Here is a 14,725-nt window from a genome sequence, read left to right on the forward strand (position 1 = left end):
GGGTACCCAGAACAATCCGTAGGCAATTTCTCTGCAAAACATCTAGCAAATCTTCATCCGCTTTTCGGAGCGCCCATGCTTCAGAGCCATACTTGACAACCGTCAACACTGTAGCTTCCAATCTTCTAGTCTTGGCTTGCAGACTTATCTTTCTATTTTTCCAAACTTTTTTAACTGTGAAAAAAAAAAACACCCTGAGCCTTAGCTATTCTACTTTTAACATCTTCACTGCTCCAACCGTCTTTACTAATAATACTACCAAGGTAATTGAAGCTGCCCACCTGATCAATCTTTTCGTTGCCCAATGTCACCTTTTCATCTTCACTTATTCCTAGCCGTAGTGACTTTGTCTTCTTAACATTAATTTTGAACCTGATCTAGCACCCTGAACTCGCAAAACCTCTAACAATTCATCCCATTTTATTCGCTCTTTGATCTAATATGCTGAAATCATCAGCGTAATCTAAACCCAGGAGCGTGTTTCCTCTCCATTTGATTCCGTGGTCTCCAATATCCTTTCCTGTGCTCCTTAAGACAAAGTCCATCAAAATGGACTGGATTCACGAATATCAATTCGAATTCTTTATTTGTCTATCACTATGAAATATGATTTCAAATGTTTATGGTTTTCTTAAATATTTTGGGCTTGACATTGAGTAAAATAAAAACCCTTTTCTATAGCCAACAATGAGACAAAAAGGTATCACGTTCAATGGTTTATTTAGTAATCAAGCAAAACAACTATTAGGCTATATTCGGGAAGAGAATGAAAAGGACATCGAGTCGTATGTTCTTCTAATTCATAGCTCAGTAATGAAAATTGTTCCAGATTTTTGATGAGATCACCCCTCCCTTCATGCATTGGTACCATGCTTTGGTTTTATAATGGTCATTGAAAATATACCTTTGTTATTATAGGATGATTTTCGTCCTCAAACTGAAACCCCGTATATTTTCAGACTTTTAAAAATTAAACAGAATAGCAAAAGGAAGCAAACTTAAAATTCACAATCCAGCTGTCCACCAAATAACCCTCTTTCTATCGATGTTTACAATTCAACTGAACAGAAACTTTTTCAATTAAAATTCTTTACCACAACTTACGAGAGTAACATCTGATGAAGTGGTATAATCTTATGAACACGATGCTTTTACTAACACAGGAAGGAAAGTCTATAGTTCAGTGATCTCTGCCTAGTTGCTAATGGGTAGTGAATAATTCAGACGAAGATGTTGGAAAGTAGTGAGAAAAAATTATTTTAAGTAAAGTAAAAGTGATAGTCACTAACGGTGAATATTCACTAGTGACAAATCATTAGGGTAGCAATCCTCGGTGAAAAGTGATTTTCGGGGAGATGTTGGGTTTCGGAAAACCTATTTTTTTTTCGGGAAGCTACAGATTTTCAGAGAAATATCCAAAAATTCTGAGATAGTGGAAGCATTGGTGTTCTTTGACAAAATCTGTCGACAAATTTCACTAAACCATGACAACTACTGAGTAACATTGTTACCAGGTTATACCGCCTACATCGGATATAAACTATATCGCACGAGAATGGGCCCAAAACTTTTTTTCTGATCACCTAAGACTCGTGATATTTTCTTTCTGTCCAGTCACTTGCCTTTCAATATTTTTGATCATTCTCGACCAAGAAACTCGGTATGCACAAAAACGGAACCTCATATTTCGTCTATCCAATCACACGTCAAAATGTCATTCATAAGTTTCTTGTCTAAGTGAACCCTTATACTCAAAATTAGTTTTGGCTGCGTTAATTTTGACGCCCCAAAACGGGCCAATTTTTTTTCTATTGACTATCTTATTTATGGAACTCATGCAATAAACTTTAAATAGAACAACCGCCCAGGGAAAGCACAATGCACCTGATAACAGACGGCTGCCCTTTGCCTCTCACCCAATTACTCAATCAATTAAAAAGCAAAAAAATACTCTCTCTCATCATATCTTGTTCAAAAAAAGAAGAAAACTGAAAAAATCTAAATAAATTAAATCCTCCCCTAAAAAAACTTAAATTCATAAACAAATGAATTCACTATATTTTTTCACTTAAAAAACAATTATTCAATCTTTTTTTGAACAAGCCAGTGTGTTCAGCCTCCCTAATGCTAGTTGCTAAACCATTCCAAATAACCAGAGTTAAATAACGGATCGTAAAGCCGGAATGTTTGGCGTCTCGATATTCGAGTATAAAATTATCTACATCCATCGTTTCATATGCGTTGAGGGTACTATTAAAACGAAGAGACTGACTAAAAACTGAAGGGCATACATTATTCCAACATTGATAAGCGAAAATTGCAGCTTGGAAATATCAAACTTATTCAACATTAGGTACTCTCAATCGCTTAAAACAAGACAATGTGTCATTGGCGTTCTCTGCATAATTACCCAACAAACGAGGCGCTTTATTCTGTTAAATTTGCACTCTTCAGAAACTCGTATAAAAATTACTTGACCAAATGACTCAACCATAAGAAATGTACGGGCTCACAATGTTAAAACTGTAAAAAATGGTAAAAGTAAAAAATTGGTAGAAAGTTAAAAGTGCCGATAGCGGTAAAACTTTTTTCAATCTATTTATCCCTCCCAACCCTCTTGCAACTTTTGCTGCGACTAGATCCCTGTGCTTTTTCCAAGTTTCGTCTCTGATAGGTTTGCAATTTACAAGGCATGGAGACAGGCAGTGGCGTAGCTCCAGCATTTATGGGGGGGGGCAAAAGGGAGTCCACCTCCGGATAGTCAATGGACACGGGCCATTGAATATTAAAGTGCATATCCCCCGTTCATTTCTTTCAACTCCCCTACACATCATTGAAGACAAAATCTTGAAGTTGAACTACGTACTACTCCAACAGCCCCATGCACCGCGTCATTCAGTTGCAGATGATTTGAAAATCACGTCTTAGCAAATCGAAAAGTACACCCTTTAAATTAGCCTTTTTCAAACCTTGAACAGGAAAATTGCAACCCTCCTTATTGAACAACAAGAAAAAATAGCTTTTTTTTTTAAATAGCTTTTTTTAAAAAAATACATATTTTGTTTTGATTCACTTAATCCTGCTTGCAGCATACATTTCGTTCAGAATGCTGATGCAGAGATAAATGTTACAGAAATAGCGCTGGCGTTACGTGAAATACGACTAGTAACAGTAATAATCCTCAGCACATTTATATCAATTCATTTTTGGAGATCGTTTGAAAAATATTTAGAAAAGTGAAAATAACAAGAAGTCAGCTTGGTCTTGTACATAGAGGCAGTTCAAACATTTCTTGGGTAGTACGTTAATCCGAAACGCAAGGAATGTGATGTTATCAGCGCTCACTAGGCGTTTTAATTACAAATAAGAGAATTTGGAGCTATATTGGAGTTCTGATTTAAATATTTGGAGTAGAAAATTAAAGCAATTAAATAATTCCTGGAGCTGGCCCATCCCCTCTACTAACTTGTATGACTAAATCACAACCATACGTATTTAAAGATAGTTACGACAGTAGGAATACTGTTATAAAAAGCACTAAGTTTTATCTTCATTTTGGATGATTTTTTCATGTTCTTCAATGAAAAAAAACAAAAACAAACTATCGTCTTCAATGATTTTTTGTTTTCCAGTGACATAGGAACTATAGTACATTTTCGCATTTTTTCCATTAACTAGGTTTACCTATTTACTTGATGATAAGACTTTGAAGGCGGTATATCTGTATAAATACTAATGTGGAACATATCAGCAAGTGTTATCAACTCCTGCTTTTCGTGTCTTTTTTTATATTAAAAATAAGGATGGACTAATTAAAAATATATATATATAATGAAAAAAGAAATCACCAATGCAACAGCACAAACACATAAAAAAAAGAAAAAAAGAAAGAAGACAGAAGGAGAAAAGGAAGACTGTTTTCCTACAGTAGTAATTAATATAGATCTGTACTTGAATGAGGCCTTAACCCTACTCATCCATACAATTACATAGGTCAAACAGCATAGCCATACACAATCAACCATAAAGAGTAATCCATGGACAGGCAGTCGTGTCGTAAGTATAAGTCGTCATTTACCAAATATTAAAAACAGTAAAAAAAAGACAAATAATTCAGAGGCAACAACCCAACACAAGGGCTTATCAGGAGTAAAGACCGAAAGTAAAGACCGAAGTTGAAACTTAAAACGAGCAACAGTTTTGTAGTTACTAATTTTTCTAATTTTTAATAAAAAGTTACTAATTTTTTGTTAGTAATTTTTCACCAAATTATTAGGGGGTCAGCTGCCCCCCCCCCCCCCCAACGACGCCACTGGAGACAGGGTCCGATAGGCCTGAACGAAAACTAAATTTTTTGAGGGTCGGTTGTATCTATGTATATCCGACACCTGAAATTGAGTCAATCGTTTTCTTTTCTCAGATTGACTTAGAATTAGAGAGCATGTAGATAAAAATAAGGTGACCTCAAAGACAATAAAAGTTATGTTTGTGGTAATTTGTGTTCGTTTTAAGTTTGATTCAGCTATTCATTTTAATTCTTATTCGCTTTAAGATTCGTTTATTTATCTGTAGCTGTGTATTATCTTTCTATTTCATGTGATTGTTTAGTTTCTTTTTGTTTGTTTTTTAAGTTTTAATTATTGTAGGATATTATTTCTGCACGTCTTGGGCTTTAATATGGCTATTTATTTCCCTTTGAAAATTTTAATTTCGGAATTTTTTTTTTCAAATTAGTGTCGGAACAAGAGTGAATCTCTAATGCGTTAATATAGAGTAGTGCTTTTTCGGTGTCACTTTCGAATCTGAAGTCTAGATCTTTGATATTCCCGTATTTAGTATATTGTTTGGTCGAATATTCAGTAAAAATACTCAAGATGCTTTTCTCACTTGTGTTTTTTGTCAAATTTAACTAATACCTGTTTTCTATTGATGAAATTCAATGCTTTAAGTTGAGTCTACTTCTTAAACTAAATTACGCTCACACAAGAAAATTGATCTATTAAGACCTTTTTTTCTTGTTCAGGCTTCATAGAAGATCGCTATTGTTAACTGTTTTTTTTTTCCATGGGATATCTAGGTCTTACTGAACATCTTAAAAATAAAACAAATCGATACGCCTTGAATGGTGTCCCTCAGAAATGGACAGAGTATGTTCTCTTCATTTACAGTAAGAAGATGTCGTTATTGTTACGCTTAAATGCCGTATGCGACAATTTTAAACTTCTTAAATCATTGTCAAAAATCGTTGCTGAGTTGCATTCGACGGGAGGATCAGCAGCGCAATTTATGTTCAATCAAAGTTCAATTTTCTTAATTTCAGTTATCCACCTGACCCTCCTCTTGAGAACAACTTAGCCAATGCTTTTTGGTAATTACTTCAGATGTTTGAAATTGACAGATAGGACCTTAAGGCGTAACAGCGACGATATATCCTGTCGCATTATTTTTTAGGATATATCCTGTCGCAGGATATAAAATTCTTTCGCAATGCGACAGGATATATCCTGTCGCATTATTTTCGCATTGTCGCATTGTTTTTGTTTAGTAAAATTAGATATAAGTACTTATTTAGATAACAGGACCATAAAGAAGAAGGTTCTCCTCAAGTAAGTTCTTTTCCGTTTTAAAATAGGTAATATAACTTAAGACTTTATTATAATGTATTTAAGAGCAGTCTAAAGAGTCATAACTTACTAGTTGGTATTAATCTGCTATTAATTGTTGACTACTAAATTTATTGCACTAACGTTTTTCTTAGTCAGGGTGCTTAGGGGAATAGATCCCTTTCCTTCTGTAAACGCCGATGTCTGGCCCCTAACAGCACCAAAGATTTTTTTATTCAAAAATGTGTGCTTGTTTTTATTTAAATTTAATGTAAAAGCACCACTGCAATCATCATTTTTGCGGATGGAGTCAGGCAGCCATGTCATGTACGGAAGAATTATTTCCGTTCGTTTTAAGTTTTAAAGTTACTCCTTACTTTCAGCTGAAAAACTTATTTTAAACAAAATTTAATCTCTGATTGTTTTTCAAACAATTCGTTGTAACGAACTATAGTAAGGAGCGACCCGGCTCAATAGTAACCGAAACTCTAAAAAATGGAATTTTGATACCAGTAGTTATATCAAAAGAATCGAATTTTTACGCTGATCCTAAATATATAAGTTTCATCAAGTTTGTTTTTACTCATCAAAAGTTACGAGCCTGAGAAAATTTGCCTTGTTTTAGAAGATTGGGGGAAACACCCCCTAAAGGTCAAAGAATCTTAACGAAAATCACATCATGAGACTCAGAGTATCAGAGATCCCTACTATAGAAATTTGAAGCTCCTGTCTACAAAAATGTAGAATTTTGTATTTTTGCCAGGAGACAGATCACGGATGCGTGTTTATTTGTTGTTTTTTTTTCTTTTCCCCAGGGGTGATCGTATCGACCCAGCGGTCCTAGAATGTCGCGAGAGGCTCATTCTAACGGAAGTTAAAAGTTCTAGTAATAATTTGAACATATAAGTATAACAATAAGTAATTCATCGTTTAATATACGACTTTGAATTGTTCCAGGGCCACATGCCTACACTTCTACAGCCCCTAAGTGGCAAGGGGTTGGGTTCAGGGGTATAATTTTGTATGGAGCAGAGAGAAACAACTGCCCCTCCCAAACCTCAGTTAACTCCCACCCCCCGCGAACCCAGTTTGATCCCCCCCCCCGCCCCAAGCTGAAATCAAGTTTTTCCATAAATTTTGTCAAAAGTAAGATAAGCCTGCATAATTCAAGCATACACAGAAACGGGTCAGTTTCTTTTAATACAACTTTTCTTTTTTATTACTATATGGCTCGCTTTTCAGTTTCCTCGGTCATTTCCCCTTGATTTCGGAAAATTGGCTCCAACTTTGCTCCTCCTCCCCCCCCCCCGAAGATTTTGACAAAATTACTCCATTCATTGGAGCATGGATTTAGTAATCTACTAAGAATGTCGTTGTAATCCATATGCTGCATAACCTCTATTCCCTTTTCAATCAAAATGTTTGACAAAATACCTTCCCGGGACATGCTTTAAAAAATGAGAGCATCAGATTTGCAAAAATAGCGAATTATCTGAAAAGTAATCATATAGACGCGACAAAACGTGATTGAAAAAACAAAACAGAAAAACAAGCAGGAGTCGAACATAAGACACTCTAATTTGAAGTCCAGTGCTCTTCTGATAGAACCATGCCCCTAGCAATCTAATTTAATATGTTGGTGTTTGTAGGACCTTGATGCCTTGCTTATTAAGGGGACCTGGAGGGAACATAAGGGAAGTGTTCTTGCAAGCCTCTAGTTTAGGGTTTATTACAATTATACCGTTTTATACTTCCAGCATTTCCACTTATGAAGTGGCACCAAAAGTTTTGTTTGCAGTGCTATATCGTACTTATTTATGGCAGAATTAATAAAAAAAAGTACATAGATATTAGCGGTATTATTCAAATGAGCGATTAAACAACACTCTAAAAAGTTCTGGTAGTCCACTAGCACTAGCTTTTCAACTTGAGGCATTGCAGCAAAAATGTTGTTTTTAGTGCCATTTGGAACTTGCAGATGGTGCAATTTTTAGGAAGAACTTAGATATGAATAACCTAAGCTATTAAAAATCTGTCTACGATATTCTGGTAGCCCGCTAGCCACACACCTTGGGAAATGACACAAAAAGTGCCATTGTTGGCGCCATATGACACTCGGAGATGGCATAATTTATAAAAAGCACGTAAATGTGAAAAAGTAGCTTTTGAAGAGCCTTCAAGCGTCTCTCTATAATGTTCTGGTAATCCGCTAGGTATGGAAACAAAAGGGGAACAGATCAGTGCCACTCATGCAATAAATTGATTTTCCTTATTGTTCAAGGAGGGGGACCGTAATTTCCCTATTCAAGGTTTTTGACCATGCTGACTCCAATGGTGCAATTTTCATTTTGATCTGACGCCATTTTCGAGAGGTTTCAGGCTTTCTTTTGAAATCACTATAAATTTCTTTTCGGTATAAACTTCTACTTTTAAGACGAATGGAAATAATAGTTACCATTTCTGAATCATTGTCAGACAGCAATCTTTTTTCACTAGGCAAGTTTTTTTCAATACGCATTTTTAAACGCTTGCTTACTATGGGCTGTGGTTCGCTCTTTACTAGGGGTCAGCCACTGCTGCAACCATGATATGTTAGAATTTCATACTCAAATGCAACTTCAATTGTCGTTTCTTTTGTCTTTTTTGTTCTTTGTTTCCATGCCAATAACCTTTTAAAAAATGGTTTAAAGCGTTGTTTTTCTTTTCACAGTTCCAAGTCTTCAAGATTTATGTCGGCAAGCTATTCTTCGGTCTATACAATCAACAGCAGTGAGTGCCCTTCCTTTGCCTAAGACCTTGAAGATGTATCTTCTCAATGACGGAGGAAACTAAACAGACTTACTAAATAGACAGTTATACGTCTTCAATTTGCGAAATCTTAAATTGTGAACTTTCAATACAATAGCCCCGGGAATAAAATAACGATGAACTTTGAAAATCATGTCTGTCTCTGGATATGTAACATAAAGGTAATTAGAGTGAGTCCCTAGTGCTTTCAGTTATTAGCAAAAATGTTATTACTTTTACTGCGTTCCAAAATAACAGATAATACGAAAATTTGTTTTGGAAACAAAAATTAAAAAACAAACTTCACGTCACATTAGAAGTAAATTAGGAAGTAAACGTGGTGACCTACTTAAGCATAAATACATAGTCAACGAAATGATTATATTAGTTTTATTGGAATCAGAGAAAGAGTGACAAATTATGGATGCAGCAACACCCAGATAAAAAGGGCTGTCCTAAATAAAGGGCTAAAGGGGTTATACTTTTCTATATATAATTGGTGCGTTTAGGCCCACTAATTAGGAATTAAAAAACGGAGCATTATTACGGGACTGAGGGGGGGGGGTATAGAATGTGAAAAAAAGTGCAATTTCCAGTCACCAATTTCCAATGAGGGTCCTTTGTATGAAAATATTTATCCAACATATTTTTCATCAAAATCAAGTCAGAAGTTTAGATTTACATATTCAATGTATTTATCAGTTGAAAAAGTCATAGTCTGCATTGATTTCTTTGTATATTTTGTGGCTCATATGATCTGTTCAGGCAGGTAATTGAAGCTGGTGTAAATAAAGAAACCGTTCCACCAAAAAAATATGCTTATCAGTTGTGGCAAAAAACTCTTTCCTGCGACATCTTTTAGAATATAGCAGTACCACATAATGGTTAAATACCGTAAAGTTGACCAGCTTGCTTTGTATCCAGTTAAAATCAAGTTTGTGGAGGTAATATCAGTGTTAGTTTTATGGTAAACGAGTCAGTCATGTTAGAAACTAAAGCCTAGAAATTATAGCTTTAGATTGGGTGGAATTCATTATGCTACAGGATTGTTTTTCATCCTGACGTTTATCCAGCGGAAATTATTCGATTTTGAAGACACTTTGAAATTTTTGTACTTGGAAGACACATTTTAACAGGTACTACTAACTACTATTACTAACGACTCACCGCAGCACAAAGCTGCCTGAGGCCAACACAGCTACGCACAATCTTCTGCCATCCCGGTCTATTCAAAGCCTCCCTCTTTACACCCTCCCAGGAAGTTCCAATTTCCCTTAAATCTTTCTTTATGACATCCTCGCACCCCGACCGCGGAGGTCCTGCTTTTTGTTTAGCCCTAGACGGCTGGCCGAAAAGGACAATCTTCGGCAATCTGTCATCCTTGAACGTGCCCTAGCCATCTCAACCTTTCTCTCATTATAGCCCTAGAAAGTGGTACTGAACCACACTTTTCGTACAGCCTACTGTTTGAAATGCGGTCAGTCAGCCTGGTACCCTGAATAATCCGTGAGCAATTTCTCTGGTAAACATTTGGCGAATTTTCATCCGCTTTTTTCAGGGTGCCCATGCTTCCGAATCATATTTGACCACTGTCAACACTGTAGCTTTTATTATTCCAATGTTGGTTTGCAGACTTATCTTCCTATTCGTCACATTTTTTTTAACCTTGAAAAAACACCCTGAGCCTTGGCTATTCTACTTTAAATATCTTCACTGCTCCTATTGTTTTTACTAATAATACTACCAAGGTAAGTAAAGCTGTCCACTTGATCAATCTTTATATAATAAAAAAAAAAAATTTTTCCCATTCTCAGAAGTTAAACCATATTTTTTTACCAAATTAAATAACAGTTCGAATAGGGGAAAATCTTTTTATTAGACAGTGAAACAACAATAATAATAATTTTGTACGTGTGATCGAAATATCCAGTTTTTATCGCTTTTTTTCACAGTTTAATAAAAGAATTTGTCCTGATTTGAACTGTTCCAACAAACACAGCTTAGAAACAATAGGGAAATTTTCTCAAGACAGTGGAATTCAATTCAGTCAATATTTCGGTCCTATATCCAAGGACCGTCTTCAGCAAAATACCAGAAAAAAAAATGTATGTACATAAACTTAAATTAAAATGCGAAAATTAAAACTAAAAATGCTTTTAAAAAAACTTTTTAAAACAGCCCTAGCATCCTTACTTCAACGAAGTTCAACCAGACCTCAACGCATTTTAATATATATATATGTATATATATATATATATATATATATATATATATATATATATATATATATATATATATATATATGCTATTTTCTAGTGTTGCGTTGAAGACGGCCCTTGGACATTGGGCCGAAATATTCACTGATTTGAATTCCACTCTCTTGAGAAAATTTTCCTATTGTTTCTAAGTTGTTTTTGTTTGATCTGGAAAGGCAGTGTGGTCTTCGTCGCTGTTTATATTTGAACTGTTATGCATCTTAATGGAAAGGCTGTGGGGTCTTCAAAAATGCCTGTTACTAAGTTAAAACTATTAGTCCGCTAAATTAATTATTATTGTTGTTTTTTTTTAAACCACTTTGCACAACTGTAAAAATTAATGCTCATATGAAAAACTACGACCTAAATTTGAAAAAAGGGGCCTGAATGTGGTGCTATGAACTTTAAGAGTCGGAATTGCACCCTTGATTATTAAGGGAGCTAGAATCGTGCTTTGGAAATCAAAGGATTTTGAGTCTGAGTAAAAAGGCTTTAATTCTAGAAACAGGAACTGACATCTTTAATTTAACAACCCTTTAGCCTTTGTGAAAAGTTTCGATGAGGCGGGGAGTTGAAGTCGTAATAAGTGTTTTTTATAGGATAAGAACCGAGTAGAGTTTAATGATTCTTGAAATGATTTCTCTGCGTAACTCTGCTTTTTGTGAAACAAACTTTAAATCTAGTTTTCTCTTTTTAGTATTTTCAAATTGTTCAGTTCAAATTTAAATTTAATTCAGTTTAAAATTCAAGCAGGAGCACATTACCTTATAGAACGGCTGGATTGAAAGTACTGACAAGGTGGCTTTATATTTACTTGATATTAGAATAATATGGCGGTGCTGGCGTATGTGGCTGAGTTGAATCGATGCCACTACCGGCTTACATTAGAAAATAAGTATCATAGTCGAGCTGTTTCAAGGTTTCTACAATTTACTCCTGCACTGATATTACAACCAGTGGGGGTTTGAAAAGGTATTACCTTTGGAAAAGATAAGGGCCAAAATGTTGGACCCGAGGAGTCACGGCTAATATCTATCTAGCTATCTCTTTGGAGGGGAAACGCTCCCCCCTATCGACATTGCAATGATGGTACTTCTCGAAAACTCATCCTACCCCGCCAGCTTTCGAGGAGAAATCTTGTACAGCTGTAGAAAATAACTCACTTTTATTTTCCCTTGCCAACTCCGACAAAACTCATAACATTGACATAGAAACATAGATTCTGAAGTCTGTAAACGAACTCTAGGGTCTGAAAGCAAATAAAAACAAATCACTATTTTCATAAAAGGAAAACTTGTGTTGGGGTGAACCCCAGAATGGCAAAAACCAATCCAATAAATAAGATTTCAAATCAACTTGCTTTTTTTAGCATGCCAAAAAAAAATCAAAGCAAAACTTTACTTGTTTTGAAACGACTGCCTTACCAAAGATAATTCAGCTTGTACTTTCAAGTTATACTATAAGCAAATCTAATTAAAAAAGAAATGGGTCATTTATTTGAAAAGAAAAAGAGCTGAGCCCCAACACTTGGACTTGTTAAGAATAAGCTATAAGCTTTTTCCTGTGTGTTGTACATTTAACTAAAATAAGACGTTTTTTTTAATTTTTTCTATCTAAAATAAGCCCCGAGTAAGATGCTTAATACTTTATTGAAAGAAAAAAAAACATTCTCAGTGACAAAAATTTTCAAATTTATCATCTATAGACTACATTGAAAAGTCTCATCTTAAGACTTCAATTTATTGAAAGAAAAAAAATCTTTCTCAGTGATGAAAAATTTTCAAATTTTTCATCGAAGGCGCATCATACTTTATTGAGAGAGAAAAAAAAAAATCATTCTCAGTGATCAAAATTTTTTCATCTTAAGACCCGAGCAAGGTGCTTTATAATGTATTGAAAGAAAAAAAACTCAATTATTAAATATAAAGTGTCGCTACCGTAGGTTGGACTTAACACATCAACTACATTTCTCAAAACGTCCGTTGGTAATGGAACTTTTGACAAAACTTGTGAGACTGCATCATCAAATTGCTGTGCAGTAGCGCTACTTTTTTAACTGCGTTATTTTGAAAAAGGTCAGTTGGATACTAAGAAATGATCGCTATGGTTTGACAATATTTGGTTTTTGTCCGTTTGTTTTTATTATTATTGATATTATTCCTGAGAGTTTAGCTTTTTGCTTTTTTTGGTTCAGCGTGTTGTTAATTTGAACTGGATGAACTATTCTCTATTTATTTTGCTATTCTCTGAATAACATTTAAATAGAGAATAGATGAACTATTCTCTATTTATTTTGCTTAGCCGTAAAACAGTTTATTCTAAAAAATTTTCCGCTTATTTAAGAAAGCCGTCTTCCCTCAATGCATCAATGAAGCTAGGGTAATATCTTTATTCAGTTTTGCAATAGCATCTTTTTTTCTGAATTGATTTTCCTGATGTATTTTGATCCCTTCAGCATAATTTACCCTTTTTTACGTTTTCGAATATTCCCCCTCCTCCCTCCAATACTCGTATATAGGTGTGTGACAGTGGAAGAAATTTTTTTTATAATTTGTATTGGAAGATTTAACCGTCTCGAGGGAAAATTCACCAATTTGATTTGGCTATTTATATTATTTTTGGCAGTAGCAGATGACTATGATTTTAACATTTTGCGATCTTTAAAATAGATGCTGTTTCGTTCGTTTTTTTAGACATGTTTAAACTAGTCTATTTGCATATTGTGCATTGATGTGTTACTCGGTTTGCAAGTAAGTGGTGTCACCACCTGAGGTCTTTTTTGGTATCAGTATTTTTTGCTGTATCCAAAGTTTATCAACAAACTGTATCCAAGAAATGATAAAGAAGCTAATCCATTGTCTCTGTATCAGTTTTGTTTTGTTGCTTAATGTCTGAATATCCGGGAGAAAAAAAAAGAAAGCTATTGTTGAAGAATGGGATTTAAAGGATCATTTTTGTAGTTGTGGAACCAACAGTGTGGTTCTGCTGTTCTTAATGGTGTTTCAAGCGTTCATTAACTCTTTATTTTATGTTTTTATTTTTACTTGTTTTATTAAAGCTACTCTATATTTTTATCTCTCGGATATGTTTATCTCCTTTTTTAAACGCAGTTTTAACATGTTTCTTTTAGTATATGTGTTTTTTAATCTATCCATGTATTAGCTATCATTTTGAAACAGGGACGTTGATATTAATTATTTAATCTGTAAAGTGGGATGTCTACGGTACGAAACATCTTATTTCTTTGAATAGATGTTGACCCCTCTCTTTTGGAATCATAAAGTAAATTAAGAGTGTTACCCCTGGTTCCCACTACTGCGTCAATCCCGACACGATTTTTTTTCTGGCGGAACAGACGTACTACAGAATCGGATTGAGGTTCAGATAGAAACACAGACTTTTGCGTCGCTGCGATAAACTCTAACTGGCATCTAACAGCCAAAATTTGCTTTTCAATCAGCTCCATAACTTTGTTTATGATTTTTAAAAAAAATCAGAACAACACATGCGATTTGTCGTATGAGTTTAAATTATTCAACGCATCCGACATTGCAGCAAAACGGATGGTTTTGTGTGGTTTGTGCACGATTTGCGCACGATTTGTGTCATTTGTCGCGGGATTTTGCGCGAAATCGCAGCAGTGGGAACCAGGGGTTATGTACTTTTGAATTTTTCACTTTCCCTGTTTGAGCACAATACTTTTAGAGCACTAGTGATAGCCTGTTTTCTTCAAAAGAAAAAAGACACTAAAATTTTGGCTGGATCCTTTTTTGTAGGTTCAAATTAAAAGTTTTTAGATACCTTAAATAACCAGATCATAAGTTCGAAGGATATTTTGAATTTTTTTAAATAAGGTCCTTGCCAGTTACATAACGGTATTCTTCCTCATTTATAACATTCTCATATGTTTTGGCTATTTGAAATACGAACAACTTTTTTTGGAGGAGTAAGGCCTAGAATTAACTGATAACCTAACCTAACATAACGGTATTCTTCCCTATTTATATCCTCTTCTTATGTTTCGGCTATTTGGAATACGAACAACTTTTTTTGGATGAACAAGGCCTAGAGTTAACTGAT

General features: G+C 34.8%; 1 protein-coding gene across 1 annotated transcript; it reads left to right on the forward strand.

The window, feature by feature from the left end:
- Positions 1–8,313: 8,313 nt before the first annotated feature.
- On the forward strand, positions 8,314–8,544 carry LOC136043541 (neuralized-like protein 2; the record flags this gene model as incomplete). The annotated part of the gene is given in 1 exon segment (XM_065728457.1): positions 8,314–8,544. A coding segment is annotated over 1 exon segment (122 nt), but the record flags the coding sequence as incomplete, so codon positions are not given.
- Between the last annotated feature and the right edge of the window lie 6,181 nt (positions 8,545–14,725).

Source organism: Artemia franciscana, unplaced genomic scaffold (genome assembly GCF_032884065.1).
Source record: "Artemia franciscana unplaced genomic scaffold, ASM3288406v1 Scaffold_7092, whole genome shotgun sequence".
Taxonomy (NCBI): domain Eukaryota; kingdom Metazoa; phylum Arthropoda; class Branchiopoda; order Anostraca; family Artemiidae; genus Artemia; species Artemia franciscana.